This window comes from Mustela lutreola, chromosome X (assembly GCF_030435805.1).
Source record: "Mustela lutreola isolate mMusLut2 chromosome X, mMusLut2.pri, whole genome shotgun sequence".
Taxonomy (NCBI): domain Eukaryota; kingdom Metazoa; phylum Chordata; class Mammalia; order Carnivora; family Mustelidae; genus Mustela; species Mustela lutreola.
Window position 1 is genome coordinate 65439945 of NC_081308.1, and position 15069 is coordinate 65455013.

The window sequence follows — 15069 nt, forward strand, 5'->3', positions numbered from 1 at the left end:
AACTCAACCACAAGAGGAAGTTTGGAAAGAACCCAAATACATGGAGACTAAACAGCTTCCTTCTAAAGAATGAATGGGTCAACCGGGAAATTAAAGAAGAATTGAAAAAAATCATGGAAACAAATGATAATGAAAACACAACCGTCAAAATCTGTGGGACACAGCAAAGGCAGTCCTGAGAGGAAAATATATAGCAGTACAAGCCTTTCTCAAGAAACAAGAAAGGTCTCAGGTACACAACCTAACCCTACACCTAAAGGAGCTGGAGAAAGAACAAGAAAGAAACCCTAAGCCCAGCAGGAGAAGAGAAATCATAAAGATCAGAGCAGAAATCAATGAAATAGAAACCAAAAAAATAGAGGAAATCAATGAAACTAGGTGCTGGTTCTTTGAAAGAATCAATAAAATTGATAAAAGCCCTGGCCAGACTTATCAAAAAGAAAAGAGAAAGGACCCAAATAAATAAAATCATGAATGGAAGAAGAGAGATCACAACTAACACCAAAGAAATCCAAACTATTATAAGAACGTACTATGAGCAACTCTTCACCAACAAATTTGACAATCTGGAAGAAATGGATGCATTCATAGAAACATATAAACTACCACAACTGAACCAGGCAGAATAGAAAGCCTGAATAGACCCATAACCAGTAAGGAGATTGAAACAGTCATTAAAAATCTCCAAACAAACAAAATCCCAGGGCCAGACGGCTTCCTGGGGGAATTCTACCAAACATTTAAAGAAGAACTAATTCCTAGTCTCCTGAAACTGTTCCAAAAAATAGAAATGGAAGGAAAACTTCCAAACTCATTTTATGAAGCCAGCATCACCTTGATCCCAAAACCAGACAAGGATCCCATCAAGAAAGAGAGCTATAGACCAATATCCTTGATGAACACAGATGCGAAAATTCTCACCAAAATACTAGCCAATAGGATCCAACAGTACATTAAAAGGATTATTCACCACGACCAAATGGGATTTATTCCAGGGCTGCAAGGTTGGTTCAACATCCGCAAATCAGTCAATGTGATACAACACATCAATAAAAGAAAGAACAAGAACCATATGATACTCTCAATAGATGCTGAAAAAGCATTTGACAAAGTACAGCATCCCTTCCTGATCAAAACTCTTCAAAGTGTAGGGATAGATTGCACATACCTCAATATCATCAAAGCCATCTATGAAAAACCCACCGCAAATATCATTCTCAATGGAGAAAAACTGAAAGCTTTTCCACTAAGGTCAGGAACACGGCAGGGATGTCCATTATCACCACTGCTATTCAACATAGTACTAGAAGTCCTAGCCTCAGCAATCAGACAACAAAAGGAAATTAAAGGCATCCAAATAGGCAAAGAAGAAGTCAAATTTCACTCTTCGCAGATGATATGATACAATATGTGGAAAACCTAAAAGACTCCACTCCAAAACTGCTAGAACTTGTACAGGAATTCAGTAAAGTGTTAGGATATAAAATCAGTAAAGTGTTAGGATATAAAATCAATGCACAGAAATCAGTTGCATTTCTCTACACCAACAACAAGACAGAAGAAAGAGAAATTAAGGAGTCCATCCCATTTACAATTGCACCCCAAACCATAAGATACCTAGGATAAACCTGACAAAGAGGCACAGAATTATACTCAAAAAACTATAAAGTACTCATGAAAGAAATTGAGGAAGACACAAAGAAATGGAAAAATGTTCCATGCTCCTGGATTGGAAGAATAAATATTGTGAAAATGTCTATGCTACCTAAAGCAATCTACACATTTAATGCAATTCCTATCAAAGTACCATCCATCTTTTTCAAAGAAATGGAACAAATAATTCTAAAATTTATATGGAACCAGAAAAGACCTCGAATAGCCAAAGGGATATTGAAAAAGAAAGCCAAAGTTTGTGGCATCACAATTCCAGACTTCAAGCTCTATTACAAAGCTGTCATCATCAAGACAGCATGGTATTGGCACAAAAACAGACACATAGATCAATGGAACAGAATAGGGAGCCCAGAAATAGACCCTCCACTCTATGGTCAACTAATTTTCGACAAAGCAGGAAAGAATGTCCAATGGAAAAAAGACAGCCTCTTCAATAAATGGTGTTGCGAAAATTGAACAGCCACATGCAGAAAAATGAAATTGGACCCTTTCCTTACACCACACACAAAAATAGACTCAAAATGGATGAAGGACCTCAATGTAAGAAAGGAATCCATCAAAATCCTTGAGGAGAACACAGGCAGCAACCTCTTCGACCTCAGCCGCAGCAACATCTTCCTAGGAACAATGCCAAAGGCAAGGGAAGCAAGGGCAAAAATGAACTATTGGGATTTCATCAAGATCAAAAGTTTTTGCACAGCAATGGAAACAGTGAACAAAACCAAAAGACAACTGACAGATTGGGAGAAGATATTTGCAATCGACATATCAGATAATGGACTAGTGTCCAAAATCTATAAAGAACTTAGCAAACTCAACACCCAAAGAACAAATAATCCAATCAAGAAATGGGCAGAGGACATGAACAGACATTTCTGCAAAGAAGACATCCAGATGGCCAACAGACACATGAAAAAGTGCTCCATATCACTCGGCATCAGGGAAATACAAATCAAAACCACAATGAGATATCACCTCACACAAGTCAGAATGGCTAAAATCAACAAGTCAGGAAATGACAGATGCTGGCGAGGATGCGGAGAAAGGGGAACCCTCCTACACTGTTGGTGGGAATGCAAGCTGGTGCAGCCACTCTGGAAAACAGCATGGAGGTTCCTCAAAATGTTGAAAATAGAACTGCCCTATGACCCAGCAATTGCACTACTGGGTATTTACCCTAAAGATACAAACGTAGTGATCTAAAGGGACACGTGCACCCGAATGTTTATAGCAGCAATGTCCACAATAGCCAAACTATGGGAAGAACCTAGATGTCCATCAACAGATGAATGGATCAAGAAGAGGTGGTATATATACACAATGGAATACTATTTAGCCATCAAAAGAAATGAAATCTTGCCATTTGCGACAACATGGATGGAACAAGAGCGTATCATGCTTAGTGAAATAAGTCAAGCAGAGAAAGACAACTATCATATGATCTCCCTGATATGAGGAAGTGGTGATGCAACATGGGGGCTTAAGTGGGTAGGAGAAGAATCAGTGCAACAAGATGGGATTGGGAGGGAGACAAACCATAAGTGACTCTTAATCTCACAAAACAAACTGGGGTTTGCTGGGGGGAGGGGAGTTGGGAGAAGGGGGGTGGTGTTATGGACATTGGGGAGGGTATGTGCTTTGGTGAATGCTTTGAAGTGTGTAAACCTGGCGATTCACAGACCTGTATCCCTGGGGATAAAAATATATGTTTATAAAAAATAAAAAATTGTAAAAAAGAGAACTTTTCTAAACAGAAAAACTCTTCTTATTTGAGTTTAGAGTCCAGGATTTGCCAAACATAGGCCCTGATGAAGGATTTCAGCATGAGGGTCGCATGACCTCTTGTGAAGTGCCCTTAGAAATCTCTGGGCGGCTCCTAAATCTGCCTTGTGTCCTCATACAATTCTGGGAGTCCTTTTGTCTGTGGACTTCCCTGCTTTTTAGTCTTTATATCTTTGCTGGACTATTCCAATGGCCAACACAAACTTTACACTAGCTCCCGAAGGCTTAATTAACTCCCATGATCCTTGGCCCTGAAGCCAAGTAGAACATGCTTAAGACTATAAATCTGGCTTAGCATGCCTGGAAGGGCCTAAAGTGTTGGCTACTCCCAATGACCCCGATTCTTGAATCCCCTGTTTTATATCTAGCATCTGCTTGCACACCTTCAATTATGGAAAGCTTCATTCATCCAAATAGAAGACATAATACAATGAACTTTGGACTAGGAATATGAAGAGTTGGGTTTGAGTCCCAGCTCTGCCACTAACTTGCTGTGTGATCTTTGGTAAGTCCCTTCACATTTCTGGACCTGTTTCTTTATGAGTAAAACGATAGTGGAGGAATCTCTTTGTTTTAGTTTATGTTGGTTTAACTGCTGTAACGAAGGGCCCTTAAAAATTCAGTGACTTGAAGGACAAGAAGCTTGAAAGACTCCTAATTATTGGAAACAAAGTGAGGGTTGCTGGAGGGGAGGTGGGTAGGGGGATGGGGTAACTGGGTGATGGACATTAAGGAAAGCACTTTATGCAATAAGCACTGGGCATTATATGCAACTTATGAATCACTAAACTCTACCTCTGAAACTAATAATGAATTTAAATTTAAAAAAAGAAATTTATTTTTTATGCAGTGTTCAGTGAAGGTGTTCCAGATTGGAGAGGGAAATTTGCTTCATGTAGTTACCTAGGGGCCCAAAAAGAACTGATGGTAGTTCTACCAGTCTTAATACATGGCTTGCAAGGTCACTTGTAGTTGTAGCTCACAGGAAAGCAGAAATCTCATGGAAGTCTCTTATGGTCCTGGACTGGAAGTAGTGTGTATTACTTTAACACACTTACTATTGGTCAGAATTCAGTCATATGGTCATACCAAACAGCCAAAGTAGCTGAGAAATGTTGTATACCCATGTGATGAGTAGCTAGAAGATCCCATCATAGACTTGATCTCTAAAGGTTCCCTACCCCAGCTCTGCAGTTCTAGGTGTGCTTATTAACTAAACTACTGGTTCTCATATTGCTCTGCTACAAGTGCTATGGAAGCCACATAACCTCTCTGACCATTAGGGACTAGCAGGATGATAGTGAGGCCAATGCAATGTCCCCTGTGAAAGGCCAGAGAAGAAGAACTGAGATACCAACTGTATCACATTAAGCTAAGTTGTCTTTGTGCTTCTTTTCTCTGCAGCATGGGTAGGAGCACTCTCAATGGGCATGATCTTCTTCTGTTCACCCATTGTGAGTATATTCACTGATCGTTTGGGCTGCCGAATCACAGCAACTGCAGGGGCTGCTGTCGCTTTCATAGGCCTTCATACCAGCTCCTTTACCAGGTAAGGCTAGGAGTTGCTGGCCATTTGCCCAAGGCTGAAGGTTGGCTTCATTCTGAACATCATCTAGGGACACTTCCCATTGCAGAATCCACTGTGGCCCTGTCCATGTAGGGTCCTCAAAAACCCTGCTCCTGAGAATCATTGTCCAATGAGATTCATCTAAGTAGGGTTTCCAGGACACATTGGTATACAATATCCCCAAAGAGGACTGAAGAGTTCCAAAGTGGTGGGAGAAGGCTAAACTTGTAAATTCATAAAGCTGGGCCTAACTCCAGTTTTGGCCACTAAATGGCTATGGCCAATGATGAGTACCATTCCCCTATCTGGGCCTCAGTTCCTATATCTATAACATGAGGCAATTAGACTAGATGGTCTTTTCAGTTATCTTCCAGCTCTGCCATTCTATTCCCCTTCAATATGCCACACAACTCATGACCTCGCTTGCCTTCCTAGGAATGAGCTTCTGGAGTGAATCCATGTGAAACACCTACCTTATAGGATTCCTGAGGGAATCTTATATTGAAAAAAGAAGTCAGTTGAACCCAAGGCCATTTAGCATTTCTGGCTCCTTTCCAGATATTTCTGGCTGCCAATGTATGGATAATTTGGGAACAAAAAAAAAATTATGTCTTGGGAATGAGAAGGGATATTTAGCAGCATCCCCCACTGGGGCTCCAGACCTGGCACCCAGCTACCCAGCTAGGCCTAGGCTAACCTCAAACTCTGGTCCAGTTGGTCCTACTTTCAAAACTTGGTAGTTTCAGGCAAGAAGCAGGTTATAAATTCATTCTCTGGTTTCTTTCTGCCAACACTGAAGTATGTCTGCAGAGAAAGAGAGATATAAAACCCCCCCACCATGGCCTGAGGAAGATGAAGAAGTCTGTTGACTTTCTGCCAAAGACACTTTGGAAGTTTTTATACCTCCCACTTCCAATCTGTCTGCGCTGGTGTATAAGAATGCTTGCCTAGAGACATGGCTAACTTGTCAGGGACTTGCTTTCTGATCTTGGCTCATCAGAGAAGGACTATGGTTATACTCTATAGACTTATGTTTCCACTAACAGTGGAGAATGATAACTGGGTTCTGCCACAGTTGGGCCCTGTGATAACTGGGTTCTGCCACAATTGGGCCAGCTTTCTTTATGACTTGAGTATTTCTGGCTACCCAGCCTACCCTCCAGCAGAGCTTGTATATGGCCTACAATGATTTATTGGCTTGGTCCCATCCAACTGGGACAGTGGAGGGGAAAACCATGCCCTGCTTGGAATGTGCTCAACCTTCCTATGGCAGCAACCCCTCTCCCTACCCTTTCAGGATCCCTTTGGTGGTTGGCCTCATTTGCTCTAAGCAAGCTGGTGACTGGTCCCTTGAGGGAAGGAGCTAGGCCTCAAAAGTGGATCCAGTCTCAGCACTACACAGCAGAGCCCTATTTTTTAATGCTAGCAGAGCAAAGTATAAACAAATTAGCAACATACGGATCCCATTTCTCTTCCAGTACACATCAGTTCAGTTACAGAAGGGGAAGGAGCTCAGATGTATTTTTTTCTGGCACTCTTCTTTAGGCACAATGGAGTAGGTGTTCTGTTCTCCAGCCCCTAAACCCTTCTCTACCCCTTTTGCCTTTTCTGTAAGAACAACTTTAAAGCCAAGAAACTTTCTGGATGGCTTCATGTCCAGTGAAAAAATGGTTCTGCTTGTGGCTAGAGCTATAAGTCATCCTTTTTGTTTTCTGAATCAGGGGTCTGAGTTCCTTTAGATGGCATGAGATGGAACAGAATGTAGGCAGGGCAGGGGAAGCCATGGCAAGCATATGCAGGGGCTTCCTGTCTTGAGGCCCCACCAGAAATAATCTACCACACAGCACCCTGAATTAAATCTCATGCTTTGCCCCCACTAGACGTCTCCTTGAAGGTCTCCCTTAGACCTCCCTAACTCCTCTCCCTAGACAAGGTCCCCAGACCAGGCCAATCCTAAAAAATCTGACAGAAGAGGAGCAGTGGCTTAACTATGTGATCTAAGTGGAGGCAACCCTTTTAAAACTAAAGCTTTTGCTCATATCCAGTGACTGTAAGCAGATGAAAAACAATCTTGCCATTTGTAACAATACTGACTGAGCTAGAACGTATTATGCTAAGTGAGAGAAAGTCAGTCAGAGAAAGAAAAATACTATATGAGTTCAGTCATATGTCAAATTTAAGAAACAAAACGGATAAATATGGGGGGGGGAGAGAGGAAAATCATAAAACAGACTCTTAACTACGGAGAATAAACTGATTATTACCAGAGAAGTGGGTTGGGGGATTGGTTAAATGAGTGATGGGGATTAAGGAGTATGCTTGCTGGGATGAGCACCAGGTATTGTATGGCAATGTTGAATCACTGTATTGTACACCTGTAACTAATATTACACTGTGTGTTAACTAACTGGAATTTAAATAAACACTTAAATAAAAATAAAGAAAAGGTGATATAGTTGTCTTAGAATTATGAGTGCTAACACCACATCATCTCTATAGCAGAGGCCTAATCCTTTTCTGTATGACGACTGGGCCCATCTATGGAGAGCAACTGCCTGACCATGCAGTGTATTAGTTAATTAAGTGGTCAGATAAGAACTATTGCAAAATACATGGAAGCTTCAAGAAGAAAACAAAATTCTTCACTAGGTTGTGCCAATATTTTCGAAGGGCAGTTGGCTGGCCAAGCTGACCTTCCCATGGCCTTTTCTCTTTTGACACTTTGCCTCCTGTTACAGAGGCTTATGGCCACAGAAGAACTTGAGAGTTTTAAGCCAGAACCTGTCTTACTTTGCCAAACCCACAATTTCTTTGAGGCTCCACTTCCCATCAAGCAGCCAGGCTACTCTGGGAGGCTAAGCCATAACATGTCCAGCAACAGGAACTAGGCTCTGGGAAGTTAAAGGGAATCCTTACTTCAGATCCCCAGGGAGAGAGATCATCTAAGATCTGGAGGAAAAGGGTATGCAGAACTTGGATAGGGCTGGGGATGAGGTTTCTTGGGAAACTACCAGCCATTTTCTGAAATATGAATGGCCCTGAGCATAGAGAAAGATAGTAGAGTTCCATGGAGGATCTTGACCTTCGAAGGTCTTTGCTCCTTGCAGACCTTTGTTATTACTTGGGATAAAGCTTTGGCTACCAGCCTACCCATGGTGTCTAGGTGAGCAGTTGGGTGAAACTTTTCTAAGACGTACTCCTTGTAGCCTCTTCTCTAGCCATTGCATAGGTTGGTTCTGGCATTCTTTTGAACAATTCTCTTTGATGGGGTACTATGATTCAAATTAATGTCATGCAGAACTAGAGTCAAGTGCAAACTTTGTTGATCCCCAGCTATGCTACATTGGGTAGATTACTTCTCTGAGTCTCTGTTCCCTCCTCTGCAAAATAGGGATAAGAAAGTCCTGTTCTTTGTCTGTTCTGAGGGTCAGTGGTAAGTGGGGTTGTGGGTTGATGGTGGGGTTATGCAGGTCTCAGGAGGGTGATGGGAGAGGGCAGATGGATTGCTGGTCAGGCTGCTGAGATTAGCTCTTGGTGTTTCTCCCACAGCTCACTAAGCCTGCGTTATTTCACCTATGGGATTCTCTTTGGTTGTGGCTGTTCCTTCGCCTTTCAGCCATCTCTCGTCATCCTGGGCCACTACTTCCAACGCCGCCTGGGTCTGGCCAATGGTGTGGTGTCTGCTGGGAGTAGCGTCTTCTCCATATCATTTCCTCTTCTCATCAAAACACTGGGGGCTAAGATCAAGCTCGCCCAAACCTTCCAGGTGCTGAGTACCTTCATGTTTATTCTTACACTGCTTTCGCTCACCTACCGGCCACTCCTACCCAGTTCCCAGGACACCCCAAACAAGAGAGGTGTCCGCACCCTGTGCCAACGCATTCTGTCTCAGCTTAGAAAGTATTTCAACATGCGAGTATTCCGCCAACGTACTTACCGCATCTGGGCCTTCGGGATTGCTGCTGCTGCCCTTGGTTACTTCGTTCCGTATGTACACCTGGTAAGGAATACTAGGGTGGACGCACCTTGTCTCCAAGAAGCTGCCTTTAGCCTTCCTGAGGTCCAGAAGGTAGGGATGGAAGACTATGAAAGGGCAGAGCTGGGACATTTGGCAAAAGAGACCAAACAGTGTTTGAAGAGATCCAGAACGGGAAAGAACAGACTGATGGAAGACCTCAATGGAAAAAGGGTAGAGTCCCTTAGGAGAAAGACCATGCTTTATCAATAGGGCTTCCCCCAGCTGATAAATCTAGATAGGTTTTCAGGAGAAGATAAGCATCATTGGGATGGAAGACTGGCCTAGATGACCCAAGGATACGGTTTCCTAAGAGTGTGTTCTATGGAATGCTGGTCTTTGTGGTCAAATGATTTGTTCAAGAAACAACATATAATCAATCTTTCTAGCTTCATATTGTTGCAGTCTTTTAAACGTACCAAAAATCCAGCAGTAAAAGAAATTCATTTAGCTTTGTTTAACCATTCTCCACCCAAATTCTACTGCCACAGAACTGTCAGTTGTAGTTCCAGTAATTATCTTCCATAGACCTCATGTTTCTTAAAACACACTTCTGAAAGCATTATGTGAGTTGGTGGATCTTCTCCCCTGATGACCTGCTGTTGCCTCAGGCTATCAGTTCTGGGTCAGGGAATGGGGAGGTTTGTGGGGAGCCCTTGAATTTTCTTAGTTGTTAAGGCTGTATGTAGTCTGTCCTGCCAGGATTTGTAAAAGGCTTAGAGATACCCACTCCCCTCAGCTATTTCTCAGAAGCCCAGAATCCGAAGATCCAAGGCATATGAAGCCTTTTAAGCAATTAGAAGCAGCCAGAAAGCTCATTCTGGAGCTGTGGCTAAAAAGAAGGGGCTGTAGGGGAGGGAGCTCTTGCCATGGTTCAGGAAAGTAAGCCATAGAGGGTTTTGGAAATGTAAACAGTTAACTGGTCAACTCCTTTTCTTCCTCCTGTTCCTGGGGGTCCTGGTGCTCTGCTTCTCAGATGAAGTATGTCGAGGAGGAGTTCTTGGAAATCAAGCAAACCTGGGTGCTCTTGATGTGTATTGGGGCTACCTCAGGCCTTGGGCGTCTTGTGTCAGGCCGTGTCAGTGACTCCATTCCTGGACTTAAGAAGATCTACTTGCAGGTGAGTGTGACCACCCTTCCCTCACCCTAGTGGTATGGGAGGAATAGCCTACCACAGATGCTAGGTAACCCCCAGCCTTTGGGATAGACTGGTAGGTTGTGTCATTACTGTGCCCTGGGCCCCAGCTTTGACATGAGCTTATTCTTCAACATGAGAAAGTCAATCAAATTCTCTGAGCCTCAGTTTCCCTTGATTTCAACTGAAGACAGTCATCCTTGTTCTTCCTCCTTCATCAAGATGGACTGAGGATCCAGTGACATCAGTGTGTAAATGGAACCTCTAAGAACACTTTCAAAGAAAGCATTTATTAATAATGGCTCTTTCATCCAAAATAGGGAAACTGAGGCCAGGAGTTAGGTGTTGTCCGCATTGAGGACTTATCTCCTTGCTCCCCCATACTCACTTGGAAGGCCTTGGGCATCTGTAGTATTCTGTGTCCAAGTGTTTAAGTCCAGGTCAAGTCATTCACTTCTTGTATACTTCCATAGCTACTTGTACCAGGCATTGGCTCTCAAATTCTAGCTTCCTGGTGGACACCAAAAAAAGTGCCAGAAAATACAACCTTACTTCCCCTCTATGGGCCTCACTTTCCTCATTTGTGCAATAAGAATAGTTCTTGCTTTTCCTATCTCACTTCACAGGTGAGAATCAAAATGCCTCATATTGTGGGCAGTAGCCACCTGGATGCTAGAAGGGCCACTTTCTGTGTGAACTATGCTCTGGTCTGGCTTGAGACTACTGTTCAAATTGTCTGTCTTTGTCTGCCTGGCAGCAGTATTGCCTTTCTGACCTTGTTCATGCTTTTCGCTCCTGCAGCTGGTTTTACCAGAAGGTACATGAATGTAGCACACTGGGAAGGGAAATAGCAGCCCCTCAAAACATGTGGTCACAAATAATCCATTAAAAAGTTGGTTGAGTTCTGACTCTTCTGGTAAATCCCTAAAAGCACTTCCAAGAGGCCCTGATAGGGGCACTGACATAGTAGGGATTTCTCTGTCTTCTAACAGCCCCAAGTGTTTTCCTAAACACTCTCAGATGTCTCAGACAAGAATATGATTAAAGTTTTGTGTTGTGTTTGACTCTGTGTTAAATTTGCAAAAGGGTGCCCTATGGTTCATCTAGTCCAACCTCTCATTATACAGAAAATGAGGAAAAGACTCATACAGATAGTCATGGCAAAGTTGAATTCATATGTAGCACTTTTCTTATATTCCACTTTACTCTAAGTGATGGATGGCAGAGCTTATGTCCCAGAGATAAGTGATTTGACCAGAGTCAACTCAAAAGACTGATTGAGGTAAACCAGTTATGAAATTCTGAATTCCTGGGCAAATATCAGCAAGCGCCTTATCTGAGTAGCTTTCTGCATAGGAGAATGTGTGTCTTTCTCAGCCTCTTCCATATGCCAGCCGCGTTGGTCTTGCCTATCATTATCAGCTGCTCCAAGATGTTAACAGTGCTGGAAATCAGGGTAAGCTAGCAATTGGCCGGGACTTAATCTTGAGGAAAACCTGCCTAGCCATATAGCTCATTTCTCACCACAGTCCCTAGGAGAGAAATAGGGCCCGAGCAGCTTTTGCTTTCTATTGTGCAGAGGGAGTTCCAAGGGAGGTAGAGGCATTAAATAGTCAAAAGCAGAACTAGACTTAGGACCCAGTGCTTCTGCTGACCACTTCCCCTACCCACCCAACACTTTCTCTCCCCTTTTCCAGTATTACTTGACCCAGTTTTACCACTTAGAGTAATATGAAATAATCTTAGAATGTTATAGCTAAAATATATCTTTACCAATTGTAGTCCAACTCCCTCATTTTACAAATTGAGGAACTGAGGCCTAGAAAGGGTAAGCGACTTGTCCAAACTCATCTTGCTAGCAAATGTCTCAGGCAGAGAGCACAAGACATGGATAAACTTCTTTTTCTTGAGCTACTCAAGATACTCCATCACAGGAATTTGCTTCACTTTCTTTCTGGGTCAGAGGCAGGAGTATAGACCTGGGGAAAGAAAGGAGTGTAGACAACTTCAGATTCTGTAGAGATGTCCACTAGACCCTATGATTCCCACTGTGGGCAAAGACAGACACATATCTGGTGTCAAGCCCCTGGACAGACTGTTAGAAAGAAATGACATCCTGCAGGACAACCTCACTTCTGGCCAATTTTTGAGGTCTAATTCTCAGTTAAAAGAGGGATTTTAATTTCTAAACTTGGCAAGACCTCATGGAGGATGTTAACTGGCAGCTAGATATAATAGGTAGTAATTTGAGATGACCAAAATCAGTTAATGGGGTCCTTTGTATTGTATAATGGTATTAACTTTTAACTGCCATACCATTATGGCTTGGTTGATAGGTGGGTCTGATATTATCTTAGAGTTATGCATGAATCTCCTAGAGTTGAAGCTGGGATATCAGGGTCCTTATTCCTAGATTCCACCTAGGTATCCCAAAACAGCCTAGACAAAGTTCAAAAATCTTCCAACAAAGAGATTTCCTCAAATGGCACAACCAGGACATTTCTTGTCCTCTCTAAAAACCAACTGATCAACCTAGCAAACCCACTGCCAGTACAGCACAGAAAATCTTCAGGGCTTGAAACAGCCTTGACCCTCCTATCCCATCCATGTGGCGATGTGGTGATTTATCCTTACTGGGTAAGTTTGCCTGTTTGCGTAAAGGATTAGAAAATCCTGGGTCCTGCCAAGGACTTGGTAAACAGATTAGGTCTTAGTCCTGAGCCTGGAATGACCTGGCTGTGCTGACTAGAGTGGGTGGGAAGAAGGCAGTTTATTTCTCTGCTTATAGCCTAGGTCTTCAGTCTGGCTCACTGATACAGGTTGCAGAGGCCCTTAATCAAAAGACCAGCTGTTTCCAGTTGCTTTTCTCTCTCTTGAATGGGAAAAACTATCCTCTGGAAAGGCAGTTTCTTTGTTTTGGAGTCAATTTGTTCAGTTCAAAGAAACTAGCCTTTCTAGGCTAGTCAATGCCCCTGAGCCGGCTTCAGGCTCCCTAAAGCCCCTCTTAGTGTCTTGGTTCTCCTTAAAGTTCCCTTTGTTGCCCTTTGCATGGTGCCAGGCAAAGTCCAGAGGACCACACAGCCATGCTATCTGAGATGGTGCTGTGTCCCATATCTAAATCATAAGGAACCTGGGTGAATCTCCTGGTGCTTTCCCTCATGACAAGGTGTTTTCTAAAAGTAGCCACCCACATTAATGGGCACTGGGTCCTTTCTCATTTGAGGAAGCTGTGACTTCCATTCATGCCCCTATCTAATCATCATTCAAGTTATCCTTACTTCCTTCCCTTCCTCTTCCCATATCTTACTTGGATCTGAGAACACCAGCATGGTCTGATTCCAGCCCCTGAAGCCTGGGGCAGCCAAATGCAAGATCAGAACAATAGCAATCTCCTTTAGCTTAGGGTCCAGTGAAAAGATAACTTCTTAAGGACAGGGGCCATGTCCCCTAACTTTTTAAAAAAAGTCTTGATGGACTCACAGTTAAACAGGAGCTCTCTTAAAAACCTTGAATCTTTCAGTGCAGGACTTAGAAGGGGCCTAAGTAAATATTTAACCTAATGCTGTCTCTGTTGATAGCCCCCGTCCCAATTTATAGATGGTAGAAATGAAACCCTAAGAAAGGGGATATGATTTGTTATGTGGTCTTGACTGATAAGCACAACATGACCTAAGGCCCTTGCTCCTCTAGGTCATCTCCTTCCTGCTCCTGGGCCTGATGTCCATGATGATTCCCCTGTGCCGGGGCTTCGGGGGCCTCGTCGTTGTCTGCCTCTTCCTGGGCCTGTGTGATGGCTTCTTCATCACCATCATGGCCCCCATCGCATTTGAGCTGGTGGGCCCAATGCAGGCCTCACAGGCAATTGGCTACCTCCTTGGCATGATGGCCCTGCCGATGATTGCTGGGCCCCCCATTGCAGGTGAGGCTGATATTACAGGGAGGGCATGTGTGGGGGAGTCCTGTGTTCCCTAGGCCCTAGCAATCCTGAGCACCTCTGCTTGAAGTCCCTTTTACTCTTATTCTCTATTTACGCAGCCTTGTTAGAGTGCATGAAACCCCTTATCACTATTGGTGGAAGAGGCCAAGTACAGTATATGTGCATGGACTCATTTTTTGGGAATGGGCTTTTCATGGCTCTCTAATTATTTCAGTGAGGTTTTATTTTAGACAGCCTGGCTGATTCCAAGATGGTAGAGAGAGAAATTAGTTTGGCCTTCTTGATTATTCTATTGGTCCAGTATCTTCTCTTTCCCTCTCTTTATAGGAAAATAATTATTTGCAAGTAGTTGGGCAGGAGGAGAAGAGAAAGTGGACCCCGGCTTTATTTAGGTTTAGAAACATGCCCCTCCTTCTCTATTGGCTTCTGAACTGAGCCCGTAGAAGAGATTCGGGTAAAGACAAATCCCAGGACTGAGCCAGTGAGGTTTACTTTCAGCAGGCAGCAGGCAAAGTGTTGGCTTGCAGTCTTTCAATACTCCCAGTTTCCTTCTTCACTCTCCAAGAAGGGCATTGTTCATACCCCAGGGAACATAGGAAACAAGGAAAAAAACAATGAAAAGAGAATTCCATTTCTTTTCTTTAGGATTTATTGCAAATTCTGATTCAGGGACTAGCATCTCTAGGCTGGCCAATTGGGCTAACTCAACAAATATCCCTTGAACACCAATTCTGCATAAGGCGTTGTAAGGGCATATCATGCTGTTTGACAGTGACAAAAGCTTTCACCCGGGCCCTTGTGCAACAGCCACACTGCTCACTGGGAGAAGGGAGCCTCTGCCCAGCCTCTGATCCCAGAGATGGATCCCAGAATCCACATCTCTTTCTATTCTGCTTACTGTCTAAGCAGTTCAAGGGTTTACCTGCCTTTCTTCAGTAGTATTTCTGGGCTCATGTTTC

The 15069-nt window shown here is 43.3% G+C and overlaps 1 protein-coding gene across 1 annotated transcript in view; it reads left to right on the plus strand.

Annotated features, from left to right (window-relative positions):
• Positions 1 to 15069, plus strand: part of SLC16A2 (solute carrier family 16 member 2) — a 147365-nt gene that overhangs the window by 122681 nt on the left and 9615 nt on the right. Inside the window, exons 2-5 of the mRNA XM_059157147.1 lie at positions 4861 to 5005; positions 8573 to 9023; positions 10015 to 10158; positions 13864 to 14092. Of these exons, the coding sequence (XP_059013130.1) occupies positions 4861 to 5005; positions 8573 to 9023; positions 10015 to 10158; positions 13864 to 14092 (969 nt within the window). The remainder of the gene's footprint in view (positions 1 to 4860; positions 5006 to 8572; positions 9024 to 10014; positions 10159 to 13863; positions 14093 to 15069) is intronic.